Here is a 16,155-nt window from a genome sequence, read left to right as displayed (position 1 = left end):
ACTCTTCCCATGGCATATCCATGACCATTATCTAACTCCAGGCACCTTATAACATAATCTGTCCTGAGAACCGCAACAATGGGGGATCAACTCTCTCCCTTCTTCAAAAACTACCACCACTGAGGGTCAAGCTGATGGAATTCAACCCAGGGAAGGACAGGTGCAGAGAACCCTTCTCCAAGGACAAGGAAGAACACAGCCTTCAGTGAGCAGTGAGGGAGGAAAGCCCAGGGTGCCCAGAGTTCACAGATCTTCGCGCTGGCACAGACAATCTGCCAGTGCTTGGAGGAGAATTCGCATTTTAAACATTTATTTGGAATCCAAAGTTACAGAAAGAGAGAGATATCTTCCACCTGCTGCGTCACTCCCCAAATGGCCATGATGACCAGGACTGAGTCAAGCCAAAGCCAGGAGCTTTCCAGGTCTCCCACATGGGTGCAGGAACCCAAACACTTGGATCATTCTGTGCTGTTTTCCCAGGTGCATTAATGGGTTGATGGATTGGAAGAGGAGCATCCAAGACTTGAGGCTTCCACGCTGCAGGCAGCTTAACCTGCCCTTCCACAGCACCAGCCCCAAGAAGGTGCTTTTGGAGAGCCTGGGTTTACTCATGGTTAACATTTATAACCCTCACTCACAGAAAGGAGGCTGTCTTCCTCCCCACCAGAAACCTGGAACAGTTCTGGCACCACCTCTTTACTTTCTCTGCCACTGATGTACGTTGCAGAGTCCTTTGCAAAACCTCTCTATATCCACAACTGCCTCTTTTGTCCTATTTGAAAGGTGGAGGTACAAATACTGTAGGCTCATTCTCCAAATTACTGCATCAGCCAGGATTGGGCCAAGTCAAACGTAGGAGTCTGAAACGATCAGGATCTCCCATTGTCATGCTGGGCCCGAGTCCCTGAGGCATCACTGGTTGCCTCTCACCCCTCAGATGTCATTTCTTGAAGTAAAGTCACATACTAACACACACAAGCACACATATACACAAAAGGCGGGTCTCATCCCTCCCTCATTTCTTACCCCAGTCCTTTCTTCCCTCCCTCCTTTCCTTCCTTTTCTTTCTTCTTCTTTCCTTCAGCAACTTACTCGTGGATAGTCTAACAAATAGCCAGACATATCTCTTCAATTTAGGAAATAAGACTTAGCAACACGTAATGTAAAAAGCAGAAAGACCCTGGCTCCTGGATAGACACTGGGAGAGGCGGAACCCAGCCTCTATCAGCTCCATCTGCCCACTTGCCTAAGTGACCCTTGTCTCTCTCTAGGCTCTTCTCCAGTGCAGACAATCCCGCGTCCGACTCTGGCCTTGAAGCCTGCAGGCACGCACAGAGGCAAGCGCACAATGAGGAAACAAGCACACAGCCGTACATGAATGTGGGTCACCCCAAACTGAGAAATATCCAACATGAAAGGACCAAAAGATTGCCCGTAAATGAGAAAGGAAAATGAAAACACACACACACACACACACACACACACACACACACACACACACACACACACAGAGTACTTCAGCAAGAGTCTGAAAGTGAAAGAAGTTTGACAGAGAAGGTTCTATAGCAGAAAAAAAAGAAAAGGGGCAAGCCCTAAGTGGAATTCACACCAAAAGGCAGAGGGTAGTACCCTACTTACAAATACAATGGGGCAGAGAGGGGCAGGGACTGGAGGATGGGGTTAGGGCAAGTGCCTCCTGGGAAGGCAGATGTATCAAACCAACAGTTACAGAGACAGCATCACGCTGCAGGATACCAGGATTCTCACCCCCTACACACACACACACACACACACACACACACACACACACACACACTTCAACAAATCACACCATACCGATTGGGCTCCTGCCACCCAGGTGAGAGATCAGCATGGAGTTCCTGGCTGCTGGCTCAGCCACTGCCCCTTGGGGAATAAACCAGCAGACAGATGATCTCTCTCCCCTCCCCCCCTGCTCCATTGCTCTACATTTACAATACACATATACACATACATACACATACATTTAAAAGTTCCATTGTGGGCCGGGAAATAGGCTCATTCAGCTGAGCCCTCCGCCTTCCTCCCCATGACATCTCATTCATGCGTCCTCTCTCTGAACCTTGGGTTCTCTTCAGAATTAAGCCTTGCTCATCCTTCTGGCCCTATCCTGATGTGGAGTTCTCTTAACTCTCTACTTCCCTCGATCCCAACTCCACACCTTTCAAACAGACTACGTCTAGTTTGCTAAAGCACATCGCTTCTCAGCCTTTTCGCTAAGATCAAATGTAGTTCGCTAAAGCACACAACCATTTGGGGGCTGTATAATCTCTCCTCCCCCATAAAACTAAACTAAAAGCACGTGAACCACACCAACAAGAAAACCCGACTCATTGCTGCTCTGATCTGAAGCCAAGAGCCAGCAGCTTCTTCCAGGTCACCCACGTGGGTGCAGGGTTCCAAGGCTTTGGGCCATTTTTGAATGCTTTTCCAAACAGTAAGCAGAGTCATGAATAAGTGCCCACAGAGGTTGCCAGTGCTTGCAGGCAGAGGATTAGCCTACTGAGCCATCGCACTGGCCTATTATTTTTGTTCTTAAGATGGGCTTTATAATTGCATATAAATATATGACATGTAATGAAAACCCAGGTAATTTGTGTTTCAGTGGAAGAATCGCTGTATGTGAACAACATACCCCACTGTGCTCCAGGCTCATCCAGACATGCGGCAAGGACATGACCTTGGGTGTCTCGATGCTATCTCCAGGGAACCCATGGAAGTTCCCCTGCTGTGCTTGTAGGGCCTAGGCAAGCTGCCCACTCACCTGTTGAGAAGCATTTGAGGCAGGGATTCTGTGTTGCAGTGCAGCAAGCCACAGCCTTCTCCCTGGGCGACCATATGCCCTGATGTTTCCTGCCAGCACAGACTTAAAGGGCTGTCGCTGACATGTCCCTCTTTCTACCCCTTTCTTTCTATTGCTTTTCCTAAATTCCTAAGTAAGAGGAAAACACCTAGTGTTCCTGGGAAAAGAGTGAAGACCTTGGGCTTCTCAGCCTCCTGGCATGAACAGGCTCAACCCACTAGGGGTGGCTCAGCAGAAATCCCCTCTGCTGAAATGCTCTTGTGCCGGGTTGCAGGATTCTGCAAGTCACAGAATGAATCACTTTTAGCCACCACTGCCTCAAGTCTCTCTGTTACAGTTTTTTTCTCCAGTCAGAAGCAATCTTTCAGGTAAAGCAATAGCTTTCCAGTGACGTCACGAACAAGAACAGCTTTATTTCCATGGGGGGTTGGGAGTATATTTAATCTTACTGTAATCAAAGCCATCTAAGATTCATGGATATTGATTGATTTGAAGCCAAGGGGACTTAATCAGAGAGAGAATGCTAACCTATCACCAATTCTCTCCCCACATGCCTCCAAGGTTGGAGCTGGAGCTGATCCTGGGGCTAGGGCTGGGCCCAAGGCCAAAACCTTGAACTGAGAGCTCAGCCCAGGTATCCCACATGGGAGGCAGGAGCCATGAGAGGTTCTCTCCTCTCTCCAGCGAGGCCTAAGTTCCTTTCCAGTTACAGCAATGACTAAGAAAGGATCAAGTAAGATTTCATTTGATTGAGACTTGGAGACAAGCAAGTAAAAGGCATAGAGACTTACTTAACTGGTGCTGGTGCATCATGGCTACTCAATGGCCTATTCCTAAATCTTGCAGCACAGATCCCCCATGCAGCACTGAGCCCCCACGCAGCACTGAGCCCCCACACAGCACAGAGCCCCCACGCAGCACACAGCCCCCACACAGCACAGAGCCCCCACGCAGCACACAGATCCCCCAGGCAGCACACAGCCCCCATGCAGCACTGAGCCCCCAGGCAGCACAGAGCCTCCACGCAGCACTGAGCCCCCACACAGCACAGAGCCCCCACGCAGCACTGAACCCCCAGGCAGCACAGAGCCCCCACGCAGCACTGAGCCCCCACAACCTATGGTGCTTTACATGGTGGCAAGGACTACACAGGTGTGATTAGATTTAAGACTTTGTGGTGGCAGGAGTCTCCAGGTCATGTACACTCCAAAAGAGTGGTCATCTGTAAAAAAGGAAGCAGGGGGATCAGAGACTGAAGCGACAGGATAATGGAAACAGAGGTAGGTGTGCTATGTGGTTGGCTGGAAGCACGGGGCCAGAACACAACAGGAGCCTGGAAAAACCAGAACGAGCAGGAGCAAGCATTCTCTGGAAAGCTTCCAAGAGGAGCACGGGCCTGCAATGCCCTGATTTTAGCCCCGGAACTCCTGCAGGACCTCTGACCCCCAGAGCCATGAGATAATCAATTTGTTGGTTTTGCACAGCTAAGCATCAGCCAGAGGAAACGAACAAACTTTTCATGAGACTCAGTGGGCTTTTCAAAGCTCCACAGTAGGGTATTGGGCAATGCATCTTGCTCGGAAGCAGTGCTTCTCAACCGGTGACAATGCTTTCTCGCCCCAGGCTGCTTTGGGCAATGACTGAAGGCACCCTGGCTCATCGGGGCTGGGGGTAGAGACCAGAGATGCTGTTAAACACCCCTAATGCACAGAAGATAGCCTCAGTACAACCTCTTAAGCCTTTACCTAAGGCAAGCAAGAACTGACTGACTTTCTGAAATCTGTGTAACAGGCAGTCCTTCAACAGGTAAAGGAGTCTGGTTAACTTCCACAGCGCACACCTGAAAGAGGACACATTAAGCCTCTTTGCCCTACCAAACACTGCAAGTTTGGTGCCCACCCCACCACCCGTTCTGTGTTCTGTCACTAGAGGCAGCCCCAGCAAGCTCCTCCGTTCCATTTTCCACCAGACAGGCATCTGCACACTGGGCTCCAGACCTCTGCGGCCTTTCCAAATGAGGGCAGTCACGCTCAACCCAAGGCGACTGGATTCCCCGCACCCCCACCGCCCCTGTAACATCTTTTTCTGTTGTTAGAACTTGGATGGGTGGAGAAAGGAGGCAGCATTGCTCCTGGCATCTAGTGGGCAGAAGCTAGAAATGCAGCTAAACATCACCAGGGCACACAGAATACCCCACAACCCTTCCCTGTCACTGTAACCCACCCACCCACTCCCAATAACAAACAGCAAAATGCCAGGGGCGTCCAGCCTGAGGAACCTGAGACAGGAGATATCTGTTAAGTCCTCCCAAGTACTCCCCTGCAACAAAAAAGGAAGCCACGCGTGAGATGCTGATTCAACCAAGTGTCCCAACTCTAGCAGTTTTCTCCGGAAGGTCCCAACCTCAGGTGTTGTGGAGGAGAGAGAGTAGAGCAGCTCTAGGGAGAGAGATGGAACGGGCTGCGTTGCTCTCCTCTTGTGTGCACTGCCTTTAAAATTTCTCTCTTACATCAAGCAAAGCTGCTCCCTAGAGAATGAGACCATTTACCAGCTGTTATATTTCACTTGGAGGGGTTAGCAAAACCCCTAAAGCTCTGTTATTCAACATCCCGTTATGTAACTTCTCTAAGACCTGTAGAGCACGGTTAGGGCAGACCCATCTCCTTCCCAATCAGTTCTGTAGGGAAGCAGTGTAGGCCAACATGGTTAAATAGTGATGATTTTCATTTTTCAATGTTTGTTTTACAGAAATGTAGAGAGGTGCAGTAGGCAGGGACACACCCTAACACTGCATATATCAGGGAAACAAGGTGAAACAAACGAGGAGAAAGACGATGAGAAATAGAGCAGTTATGTGTTTTATCCTGTCATTGACTCAATAAATAACCTACGCCAATGGTTCCTTCTTGTAAAAATGAGCCCAACCACACACAGGGCGTAAACTAACCCCATCACCCTAGCCCGCTTTCTATCTTCTCACTTAGTTTCTTATCTACGTTTTGAGAAACTGTTACACTCCTCACATCATTCCCATTGCCACTTGCAGTATATCAGGGTTCCGGTCCTCCCACATTCTTGCCAACTTGTACTATGGCCTTTTCCTTGCTTCTCTGTCACGGTGGACGTGAAGTCACATTTTATAGGTTAGCTTTGCATTTTCCTGATGATCTGATCGCTGAGCATCACTTTCATGTGTTTCGTGATCACTTGTCTATCTCAGTCGGAACAACAATCAAGAATGCATGCGCATGTCTGAAGACAGCGCCTTTGTTGTTTATTTGTAACACATCTTCATGTATTCTGAACAGCAGAGCCTTGTCAGATACCTACATATGAGTCACTTACCTCCTTCCAAAATGTGGGATTTGTCACATTTCTGGTGACTTTTTCAATCACTGAACTGTGGAAGCTTGTAATTTTGTACACTTAGCCTGAGTCAAAAATGGCTGAGAAGCCATTGGAAGTTTTTCATTTTCATGCAATCCAATCTATCTATTTTTCTTTGAAGTCTCATGTCTAAGAAGCCATGGCCTAAGTCAGTACTAGGATTCTCTCGCTGTTGGGTCTTTGACCCACGTTGGGTTAACTTTCGGATATGGCAGGTGGCAGAGGGCAAATAGCGCACTTGTGCCGGTGGCGAGCCCGGTGTTCAGCGCCATTCAAATACTTCCCCCGCCCCACGGAAGTCGTGGCGTCCTTGCTGAAAAACAACACTTTGTTTCCTCCACCTAGATTTATATCATTGATTGACTTACTATTTGTCCTTCCCAAGCTTGCTCACGCCCCTTCTTCATAACGCACCACCCAAGATAGACACGCAAAATTACCTGTATAGTTTATAAAACAAGAACGTGCCTCACTTGCCATTTATCTTCAAAGAGATAGTGGATATTTGATAACTATTTGCAGGGTTAATAAATAAAGGAGATTCTTGCTGAGGAACAAGGGTCATTCTATGAACCCATATACAAACGTCAAGTGCTCAATTTATCTGGGGAGGAAAAAAAAAACACACTGAACATTGAGCCTAAACAAGCCTTCCTAACTGTCTCCTGCACTGGATGAGGAAAGTCTAATGAAGCAAGTGATTGTCCATTGGTAAGAAAAAGCCAACAGATTTAATAGAAATTCCAACACAAGGATAAAGGAACCAATCTACACTTGTTCCCCCACAGTCCAGAAATGCCCTCAGCAGCTTCAGGCAGCCCCTCTTGCCTCCTTTACTCGCTCGCCTGCAAATGGCGAAGCAAAGGGTCGATAGTCACTTAAATAGCCATAAAGTCGGTATTCATGGAATACAGCTTTTATTTGCAATGTTTACATTTATTTGAGAAGCAGAAGGGGATGGACAAAGATATCTTCCATCTTCTGGTTCAGTCCCCAAAAGGTGGGGCTGGACCAGGTAGAGACTGGGAGGCGTCACTCAGCCGGGGTCTCCCTCAGTCAGGGGCAGCAGAGACTGGCCACCTAAGCTGTCACCTGCTGCCTGCCAGGCTCTGCATTAGTACCGAGCTAGAACAAGGAGCACAGCTGGTACTCAGACCCAGGCCCAGAGTGAAACAGAGTTATCCCAAACAGCATCCTCACCACATCGTTCAACATGTGCCCCTTATTTGCAATTTGCTCTCAGAAGACGGTACTAAGAAACTTACTAAGAGAATGAGTGATTAAGAGACAATGTGAGCTTTTTCACGAAACTTTTGTAAACATAGCTCTGATCACCAGAACAAGAATCAAGAGGGAGGAAAAAAGGAATCAGGGAGCTCTCTGAAAGTAAATAGATAAAACTTTTTGAGCTGATTGCCTAAAACAGAAAATCTTTTCCCAAGGTTTCCCCAAGCTGCTATTAAGAAAGAGCATGACTTCCCCCTAGTGGTTGAAGTCAATCATTGCTCCATTTTCCTAAAAGCCATTTTAAAGCGCCATCGTGTGGTGAAAACTGTTAGCGAAGCTTCAGAGCTGTCACACAATCATTGTCTAAGACACTCATTGAAAGTCATTGAAAATGCCGGGATGTCCAGGAGAGAGACGTGTTGGTGAACATGCCACATGTGAGCAGAAACAAACCACTGCCTAGAAGATAACCTCTTTCCTTCCATTTCTGAACTACACCACTGATCGAATTCTAAATTCAAAGTTGAATATACGAAAGTTAAAAGCAATTTTTTTTAAATTCTTTCACAACTGTTTAGCTTTAGCTGTGGAACCAGAGCTCTGTCACTTTTCCTTTCGCACTAACATGTTAGGTCTTGTGGCGAGTTGCATCTTGAACATCAAATCCAGTCTTGATCAGGAGCCATGAGCTAGAAGTGACATTTACTTTTGTATTTCATTTGATCATGAGAAAGAATTGTTCACAAACACCAGCACTTTCTTTTTTTTTTAAAGATTTATTTATTTTTATTGGAAAGTCAGATATACAGAGAGGAGGAGAGACACAGAGGAAGATCTCTGTCCAATGAGTCACTCCCTAAGTGATCGCAACAGTCAGAGCTGTGCCGATCTGAAGCCAGGAGCCAGGAACTTCCTCCAGGTCTCCCATGCGGGGTGCAGTGTCCCTAGACCTTGGGCGGTCCTCAACTGCTTTCTCAGGCCACAAACAGGGAGCTGAATGGGAAGTGGAGCTGCCGGGATTAGAATCAACTCCCATATGGGATCCTGGCATGTCCAAAGCGAGGACTTTAGCTGCTAGGCCACCACGCTGGGCCCACCAGCACTTTCAAACACCAGCCTTTGCACAATTGTTCAGATCCATCAGAACTTAGCATTCTAATGTCACTGAGTTTTCTATCCTGTATCCACTGCAGAATATTTTCTATCAGAGATAATAATAATAATAATAATAATAAAGCGGACATTCTCACCTGCATGTCTCTGGTGCTTCTTACGGCCACAGAGCACCACTGCCTAGTCCTCGGTGACCTCAGTCCTGCTGGCAGGCCCCGACCCCAAGATCATGCTACCCGACCTTACAGGTTGCATCAGTTACATTTCTATAAACCCATCGCCCTTTCTAAGATGTGTTTATTTATTTGCTTGAAAGATAGATTTACAGAAAGGAGACTCTTCCATCCAGAATCTTCCATCCACTGGACCACTCCTCAGATGGTTGTAATGGCCAGGGCTGGGCTAGGCCAATACCAGAGCCCTGGACTTCCATCCAGAGGTGGCAGAGGTCCAAGTATTGGGACCACCTTCCTCTGCCTTCCCAATCTCTGTAGCGGTGGCTGGGGGGTGGTGGCTAGACTGGAAGTAGAGCAGCCAGAACAAGAACTGCTGATCAAATGGGATGCCGGGGTCATAGGTGTGCCTTAACCCACCGTGCCATAGCACTGGCCCCGGAAGCTAATTCTAACACAGAAAAGAGAACCAAATATCGCTATGTGAGACACTCTCCTCCATGTGTCGTCCAACAACCGGCAGATGCCTTTGTAGGGAAATGTTCAAACTGCTTGTCCACCCCGAAGTCCAATTATGTGCTAAGTCTCTGCTGCTTTGCATAAAGCAGAGATGTTTTCTTCCCTGAGAGGATGTGAAGAGGTTTGCTTCTTTCAGAAGTTCAGTGATGCTGTTCCCCGGTCTATGTGTAGGAGACAGACAACCATACTGTGCACCCACTTCCTCCAACCTCACCCCCAAGCTCTGCTCCAGGAGGATGCCCAGCTCGCAGCGGTGAGCACGGTGGCCACGGCAGCTTCCATTTTTAGCTTCTAGCAGAGAAGCAATTCCTGATGAATAATGTAAATGACGTGAAGCCGGCGTCCTTACATGACTCACCACATGGAACTCAAGTTACTGCAAGTCTGATATGAACACCGTCCTTCCCAGGGACAGCTGCACAGGGGCACACCAACCTTCCACATTAACCTGTTGGAAAGCTTCCTCTAGTCACAGACACTAAGCTACCATTAGGGATTGCCAGCGTCCCATTCCAGAGGGGCAGTTCACGTTCAGCCGCTCCTGCATCCCCAGCTGGCTCCCTGATAAGACACCTAGGAAAGCAGCAGAAGATGGCCCAAGTCCTTGGACCTCTGCCACCTACACAGAAGACCCAGCTGGAGTTCCTGGAACCTGACTTCAAACTGGCCTAGCTGCAACCATTGCGGACATTGGGAGAGTGAGCCAGCAAATGAAAGATCTCTTTCTCTCCCTCCCTGTCATTCTGCCTTTCAGATAAATAAAATACATCTGAAGTAGGTGGTCGGCCCAGAGGTTAGGATAGCCACGTTCCACATTCAAGTATCCGGGTTCAATGTCCAGCTCCAGGGCCTAACTCCGTTTCCTGATATTGCAGCCCCTGGGAAGCAGTGTGATAGCTTAATATCTGGGTTCCCGCCAGCAACATGGGACTGGCAGGATGTAACTCTTGGCTGCTGGTTTTGGACCAGTCCAGCCCTGGCAACATCAAATATCTGGAGAGTGAACCAGCAGATAGACATTCTCTCTCTTGCTCTCTCTGATCCTCAAATTAAAAAAAAATAATAATAAAATTTTAGCATCATCTTAAATAATTAGGGATAATTACCATATCTAAGTATTACTAAATATGTGTCTTCATCAGCTGAGGTGGTAAATGTCCTCATTTCAAAAGTTTTTCACACAATTTTTCTTTCAGTTCCTTCTCCATATTTCCATCACACTGAGCAATGCGTGCATTCATGTTAGCACATACTGATATCTTTTCAGGACTTGCAACTTCCTCTACGTTGAGCAGATACTCACACAAACTGTTGCATGTGAAGAATCTCATCTCCCAGACAGATTTTTCACTTACATACAGAACTCCTGATTTTATGAACAATCAAGATGAACCTTCTTGACATGCCAAGTTTCTTTTTCAGCTCATTAGGTTTTGATCACACATTTTGCTCGGGTTCCTGGTCTTTATTCTTACCATGGTTTGTCCCTTAGTGGCCTCCAGGCTCTTTTGTTAATTAGCTCCTTCGCCAAGAGGGCTCTTAAAAGTGGAGCACAGGACCGTCTTTTCATGGCAAGATGGGGACAAGACATGTGCTGCCTTCTAACACTACAAGGGGACTGTTTCTCCCATAAGCCAAGGACTCAGTTTTACAAAACCACTACATTTTCCATCATTGGGTCGCTCCATCTGATCTTCTCCAAGACTCAAGCTATCTCACAGAGTGGCCCTCCTGTTGTCTCAGAACAGACACTCTCACACATCTCACTCTGAAACCAAAAGCGTAAGTCCTCTCGCACCAAGTGTACACTGAAGCCCGGGGCCAGAGACATCCACAGGGGAGAGCCTCATTGCACTGATGGTCTTGTATCAACCACATGCCAGCTGCTTTTTGGGTTTCGGGGAAGAGAGTCACTGGATGAAAATTGGCATGTCTGTCTACATGGCTGCCTATCTGCCACCCTTCTTCTTTCCATGCCTTTCAAATAAAATATTTACTGCCCCCCCCCAAAAAAAGAGTAAGTCCTCTCAAACAGAGCTTGACACCCTCCCCTTTTAACTAAAAACAGATTTAAAAACAACAATGCTCAGGTCTTCCCCCACGACAGTCATTTGGAATGTTTGAGGATGGAACATGCATTCACAGCAGTGTTTCTCTAAGTCCTTCCGGTAATTCAGGCAATGCGACTATGTTGACAAGACTGAGAGGGACAGCCGTAAGGCAAGCAGCCGACGACCGAGGCCTATGCAGCCGTCCTGCAGAGCTTACCGGGAGGCAGCAGTACTCGTGCAGCCAGGCACTCCACCCAAGCAAGCACGAGGAGTGGAGGGTACTGGAGTCGGTGGCAGCAGAGCCGTCACAGAGCTCCCTGAAAATCTCCCCTGTAAAGCAGGCGATTGGCCCAGCAATCGTGACATTGCTTGGGATATCCACATCCCATTTCAGCATGCTTGCACTTGAGTGCCAGTTCTGCTCCAGATTCTATGCCAGTGGATACCCAGAGAGGCAGCAGGTGATGGTTCAAGTGACTAAATTGGGTTCATGGTTCCCAGCTTCAGCCCAGCCCGTCCCCCGGCATTGCAAGGCATTTGACATGTAAACCCTCACATGGAAGCTGTGTGTATGTATGTTCAAGTAAGATAGCTCTCTCACAACAGCCAACAAGTGTGGATGGGCTATGGGAGACACAAGTGTTCTAGCACAGCTCTTTGACACCTCCTAAAGCATAAACAGTGGACTCAATGTAGCAGCTCTTCAAAGAATCTTTACCTTGTCTAATTCTTCCCAGACTCCCCCTTCCTCCCTCCTGTCCAGCTCGGAGAAGTGTGTTCTTCTGTGTGGTGGCACAGAAACAAAGCAAAGAAAAACACTTTTCCTAATCACCGATTCTTCGAGCTCCACTCTGCTACTCCTATACCAAAGCATTTAAACTTCGGAGCCAAGACTCTGGCTGCTGTTGTTCTTCGGCTCCTCCGTGAGAACATCATTAGCGATGCCTCCCCTCCAAGCTTGTGTTATGTGGCTGTAACAGAACATGACAGATGAGGGGATGTATACAGAGCAGAGATAGCTCTCTTACTGAAGGCTGGAAAGTCCAAAGCCGAGGGGCTGGCATCTGGCGAGTGTCTTCTTGCTGCCTCATCCCATGGTGGAAAGCAAAAAGGCAAACAAACAGAAGAGACAGGGTGCACAGGAAAGGGCCAAACACGTGTTCATAACAAACGCACTCCTGGCCACGACAGCATTAACCCAGTTTTAAGTACAGAATCATCATGACCTAATCGCCACCTAAAGGTCCCATGTCTCCAGCCTGTTGAATTGGAGGGTAGGTGAACTTTGGGACATATTCAAGCTCCCTAAAAGAGCAAGTACCACACAAAACCAAAAAGTGAGCTGGACCCTGCTGCTACCACTGTGGCACTGTACCTGACTCCAGGAAGACAGCCTATTGGCAGGCTACAGAGGATGTCAGCTTCCATCCCCACACTCCCACCAACTCCACCCTGCCCCTCTTGTTTCCACCTCAGGAGCAGCAGAAGGACCCTGCACACCATCCCCCTCTGCTGTCATGCCTAAATGTGGAGAAAAACATCAATGAATGCAATCAGAAATGGTACCGCAGTCATGGAAACTAGTCAGCATTTGCAAGAGATTCAGGGAGATGTTATTACAAGTTTGCATGCGTGGGGACAAAATAAACAAAAAAGTGAGTTTGGCACTTTGATATATATGAACACGGCTGAAAGATACTGTACCCCTCGACAAGGGGAACTTACACAGGATCTAGTGAGTCTTACAGGGAAGGCAGGGCTTGTTAGCTAATTTTGCTTCAGATTTCTGGTTTTTATGGGTAATTTCTACGTTTTTGCGTAACATGAGTTTTTTTTATTTCTCTAAACAAAGATTTCTTAACTTTGAAATATACTTGTTTTCCTACAGTGATTTTGACATAAACATCACAACTTCACAATAATAACTAACCTATGACTCCATTATTCTGAATAAAATTACTTTATGGGGAACCCATTTTCATCACCCTTCCATTCTTATTTTATCTCATCTAACAGCAAATGTAGCAGAACATTTTATATATATATATATATATATATATATATATATATATATATATATTCCTAATCACAGCCTGGGTTAAGAAGAAACTTAAATATCAAGTCACGATGTTTGTCACATTTCTAACCTTCAACACCATGTCCAGGATACTCCAAAACCTTGCCAGACTAACTCCGTCTGACCTGGAACTTGATGAGCATGTGAAGGTCAGTAAGCTATAATTAATGATGCACACACGTGCATGTGTGCAGTGAAAACTGGGTCTTCTCTATAATTAAGCCAAATGTCATTCAATTTTGGCTTTTTAATGTATAATTTCAGGAAGTTATAAAAATGGCATGTCTGGAAGGAAATCTGGTTTTATTAAAGATTTTATTTATTTTTCTTGGGAAGATGAATTTATAGAGAGAGACAGAAAGATCTTCCATTTGCTAGTTCATTCTCCAACTGGCTGCAATGGCTGGAACTGAGCCAATCCGAGGTCTGGAGCCAAGAGCCTTCTCAGGTCTTTCATGCGAGTGCAAGGTCCTGAGGCTTTGGGCCATTCTCTAATGCTTTCCCTGCCTTCCCAGCAGGGAGCTGGAGGGGAAGCGGAGCAGTCGGCGCACAAACAAGCAGGCCCAATATTGGATGGCAGCACTTGCAGGTGGAGGATTAGCCAATTGAGTCATTGCACAGGCCCCTGATTCTTGAGGGGGGGGAGATTTATTTATTTATTTGAAAGTCAAGAGTCACAGAAAGAGAGAGGTCTTCCATCCACAGGTTCACTCTCCAAACAGTAGCAACATCCAGAACTGAGCCAGGCTAAAGCCAGGAGCCTCTTCCAGTCTCTTACATGGATAGTAGAGGCCCAAGCTCTCAGGCAATTTCCCCTGCTTCTCCAAGACTATTAATTAGGAAGCTGAAAGGGAAGTGGAGCCTCTGGGGCATGATCCACTGCACATACTGGATGCCACCATTGCAGGCGGCAGCTTTACCGGCTATGCCAGAATGCCAGAATGCTAGCACCTAAACCTGATTCTAAGTTTAAATAAATGAAAAGCTTCACACATGAGCTGATGAGAATTTTTTTTACAAATATGGTAGCCATAGGAATAAAAAATAAACCTCTCCAAAACAACAGAGACGAGAGAGGAAATAAGAGAAGGCTGACATGAGGGTGCTTCCAAAAGTACATGAAAATGGAATTTAGAAATAGACCTATTATTTAAAAATATGTGAAATCTGTGCAATTATGTGTTCTTACAGATAATTCAGCAGGTAATAAACATCTTGTGAAAGAAGATAAAAGGCAGTGGGATACCAAGCTTCCTAACCTGGGTTTCCAACCCTGCCCAGTGAATATACACTTAATAAGGTAGGAAATAGGTGGGAAAACAGCGTGCTGGAAACTTGTCTCAAATTCTTTCCAACGAGCTCCTAAAGACCCGAAACAAATGCATCTTTGTGAAAAATGGATGCTCTACCAGTAACCAGATCCTCGCGTCATTTGCATGTAAAGCCTCCAACAGGTAGGCATGTGACAAGCAAATGAAGAAAACTTGGGAAATAACCTATAACTTGAGGGAAAAACTAGAATAATATTGAACAAAGGACTGCAAAGTAGACATAGACTCCGGTGTGGAAACCTGAAAGAATCAAAAAGAATGGCAGCAGTGAACACAGATGCCTCCAACGAAGACATTTTCCCATTCAAAATCATCTTGACTTTGGCGGTCTCCGGAATGCTGTCCGTCACTGGAGTTATTGGGAATGGCTTCATCACAGCCATCTATGGGGCTGAATGGGCCAGAGGAAAGAAATTCCCCACCGCTGACCGCATTATGTTGATGCTTAGCTCATGCCGGCTCTTGCTACAAATCTGGATGATGCTGGAGACTACCTACAGCCTACTGTTCCACGTCATCTATAATCACATCACAGTGTACATGCTTTTCAAAGTTACTGTCATGTTCCTGAACTATGGCAACCTCTGGATTGGCGCGTGGCTCAATGTCTTCTATTGTCTCAGAATCGCAAACTTTACTTTCCCACTGTTCTTCATGATGAAGAGAAAAATTACAGTGCTGATGCCTTGGCTCATGATGCTGTCAGTGATGGTTTCCTTGTGTTTCAGCTTAATCTTTGCTAAAAACGTCTTCCATGTGTATGTGAACATGTCTGTACCGGTCTCTTCCTACAACTCCACTGAGCAGCAGTTCTTCTCTGAGACCAACGTGGTCAATCTGATGGTCGTCTACAACCTGGGCATCCTCATTCCTCTGATGCTGTTTGGCCTGGCAGCCACCCTGTTGATTGTCTCTCTCAAGAGACACACCGCGCATATGAAAACCAGTGCCACTGGTTCCAGGGACCCCAGTATGGAGGCTCATCTGGGGGCCATCAAGGCCACTGCCTACTTTGTTATTCTCTACACTTTCAATGCAGTTGCTCTACTCATTTCCATGTCCAACATCTCTGACATTTACAGTTTCGGGAGTATTTCCTGCAGATTTGTCATGGCTGCCTACCCAGCTTGCCACTCAGTGCAACTGATCTTCAGCAACCCTGGACTTAGAAGAGCCTGGAAGCAATTTCAATCCCGGGTTTATCTTTGCTTTAAAAAGCAGACCCGGTGACACCTAGATCACACCATTCTCCTGCTCCTCGCTCCTCACTCACCTCTTTCTCTCTGCAATCTTCTCTGACACTTCCTCCCACTTAACTGGATCCTTTCATGAATGCAAAGTTGAATTCCTCACTGAATATTCCAGGCAGAAAAGACCCTACCCTTAACCAGATGGACTAGCTAATGCTCCTTCATGTAGGCTAATCCACATTCTG

General features: G+C 46.8%; 1 protein-coding gene across 1 annotated transcript; it reads left to right on the top strand.

Moving 5' to 3' along the window:
• Positions 1-14,978: 14,978 nt before the first annotated feature.
• On the top strand, positions 14,979-15,950 carry TAS2R40 (taste 2 receptor member 40). The gene has a single exon (XM_041001933.1). The coding sequence runs from the start codon at positions 14,979-14,981 to the stop codon at positions 15,948-15,950; it is 972 nt and encodes a 323-aa protein (XP_040857867.1).
• Positions 15,951-16,155: the final 205 nt, after the last annotated feature.

Source organism: Ochotona curzoniae, unplaced genomic scaffold (genome assembly GCF_017591425.1).
Source record: "Ochotona curzoniae isolate NIBS_2020 unplaced genomic scaffold, NIBS_Ocur_1.0 scaffold_2476, whole genome shotgun sequence".
NCBI lineage: Eukaryota > Metazoa > Chordata > Mammalia > Lagomorpha > Ochotonidae > Ochotona > Ochotona curzoniae.
The sequence above is the reverse complement of the archived record's forward strand: the minus strand, read 5'-3'. Positions and strand labels throughout refer to the sequence as shown.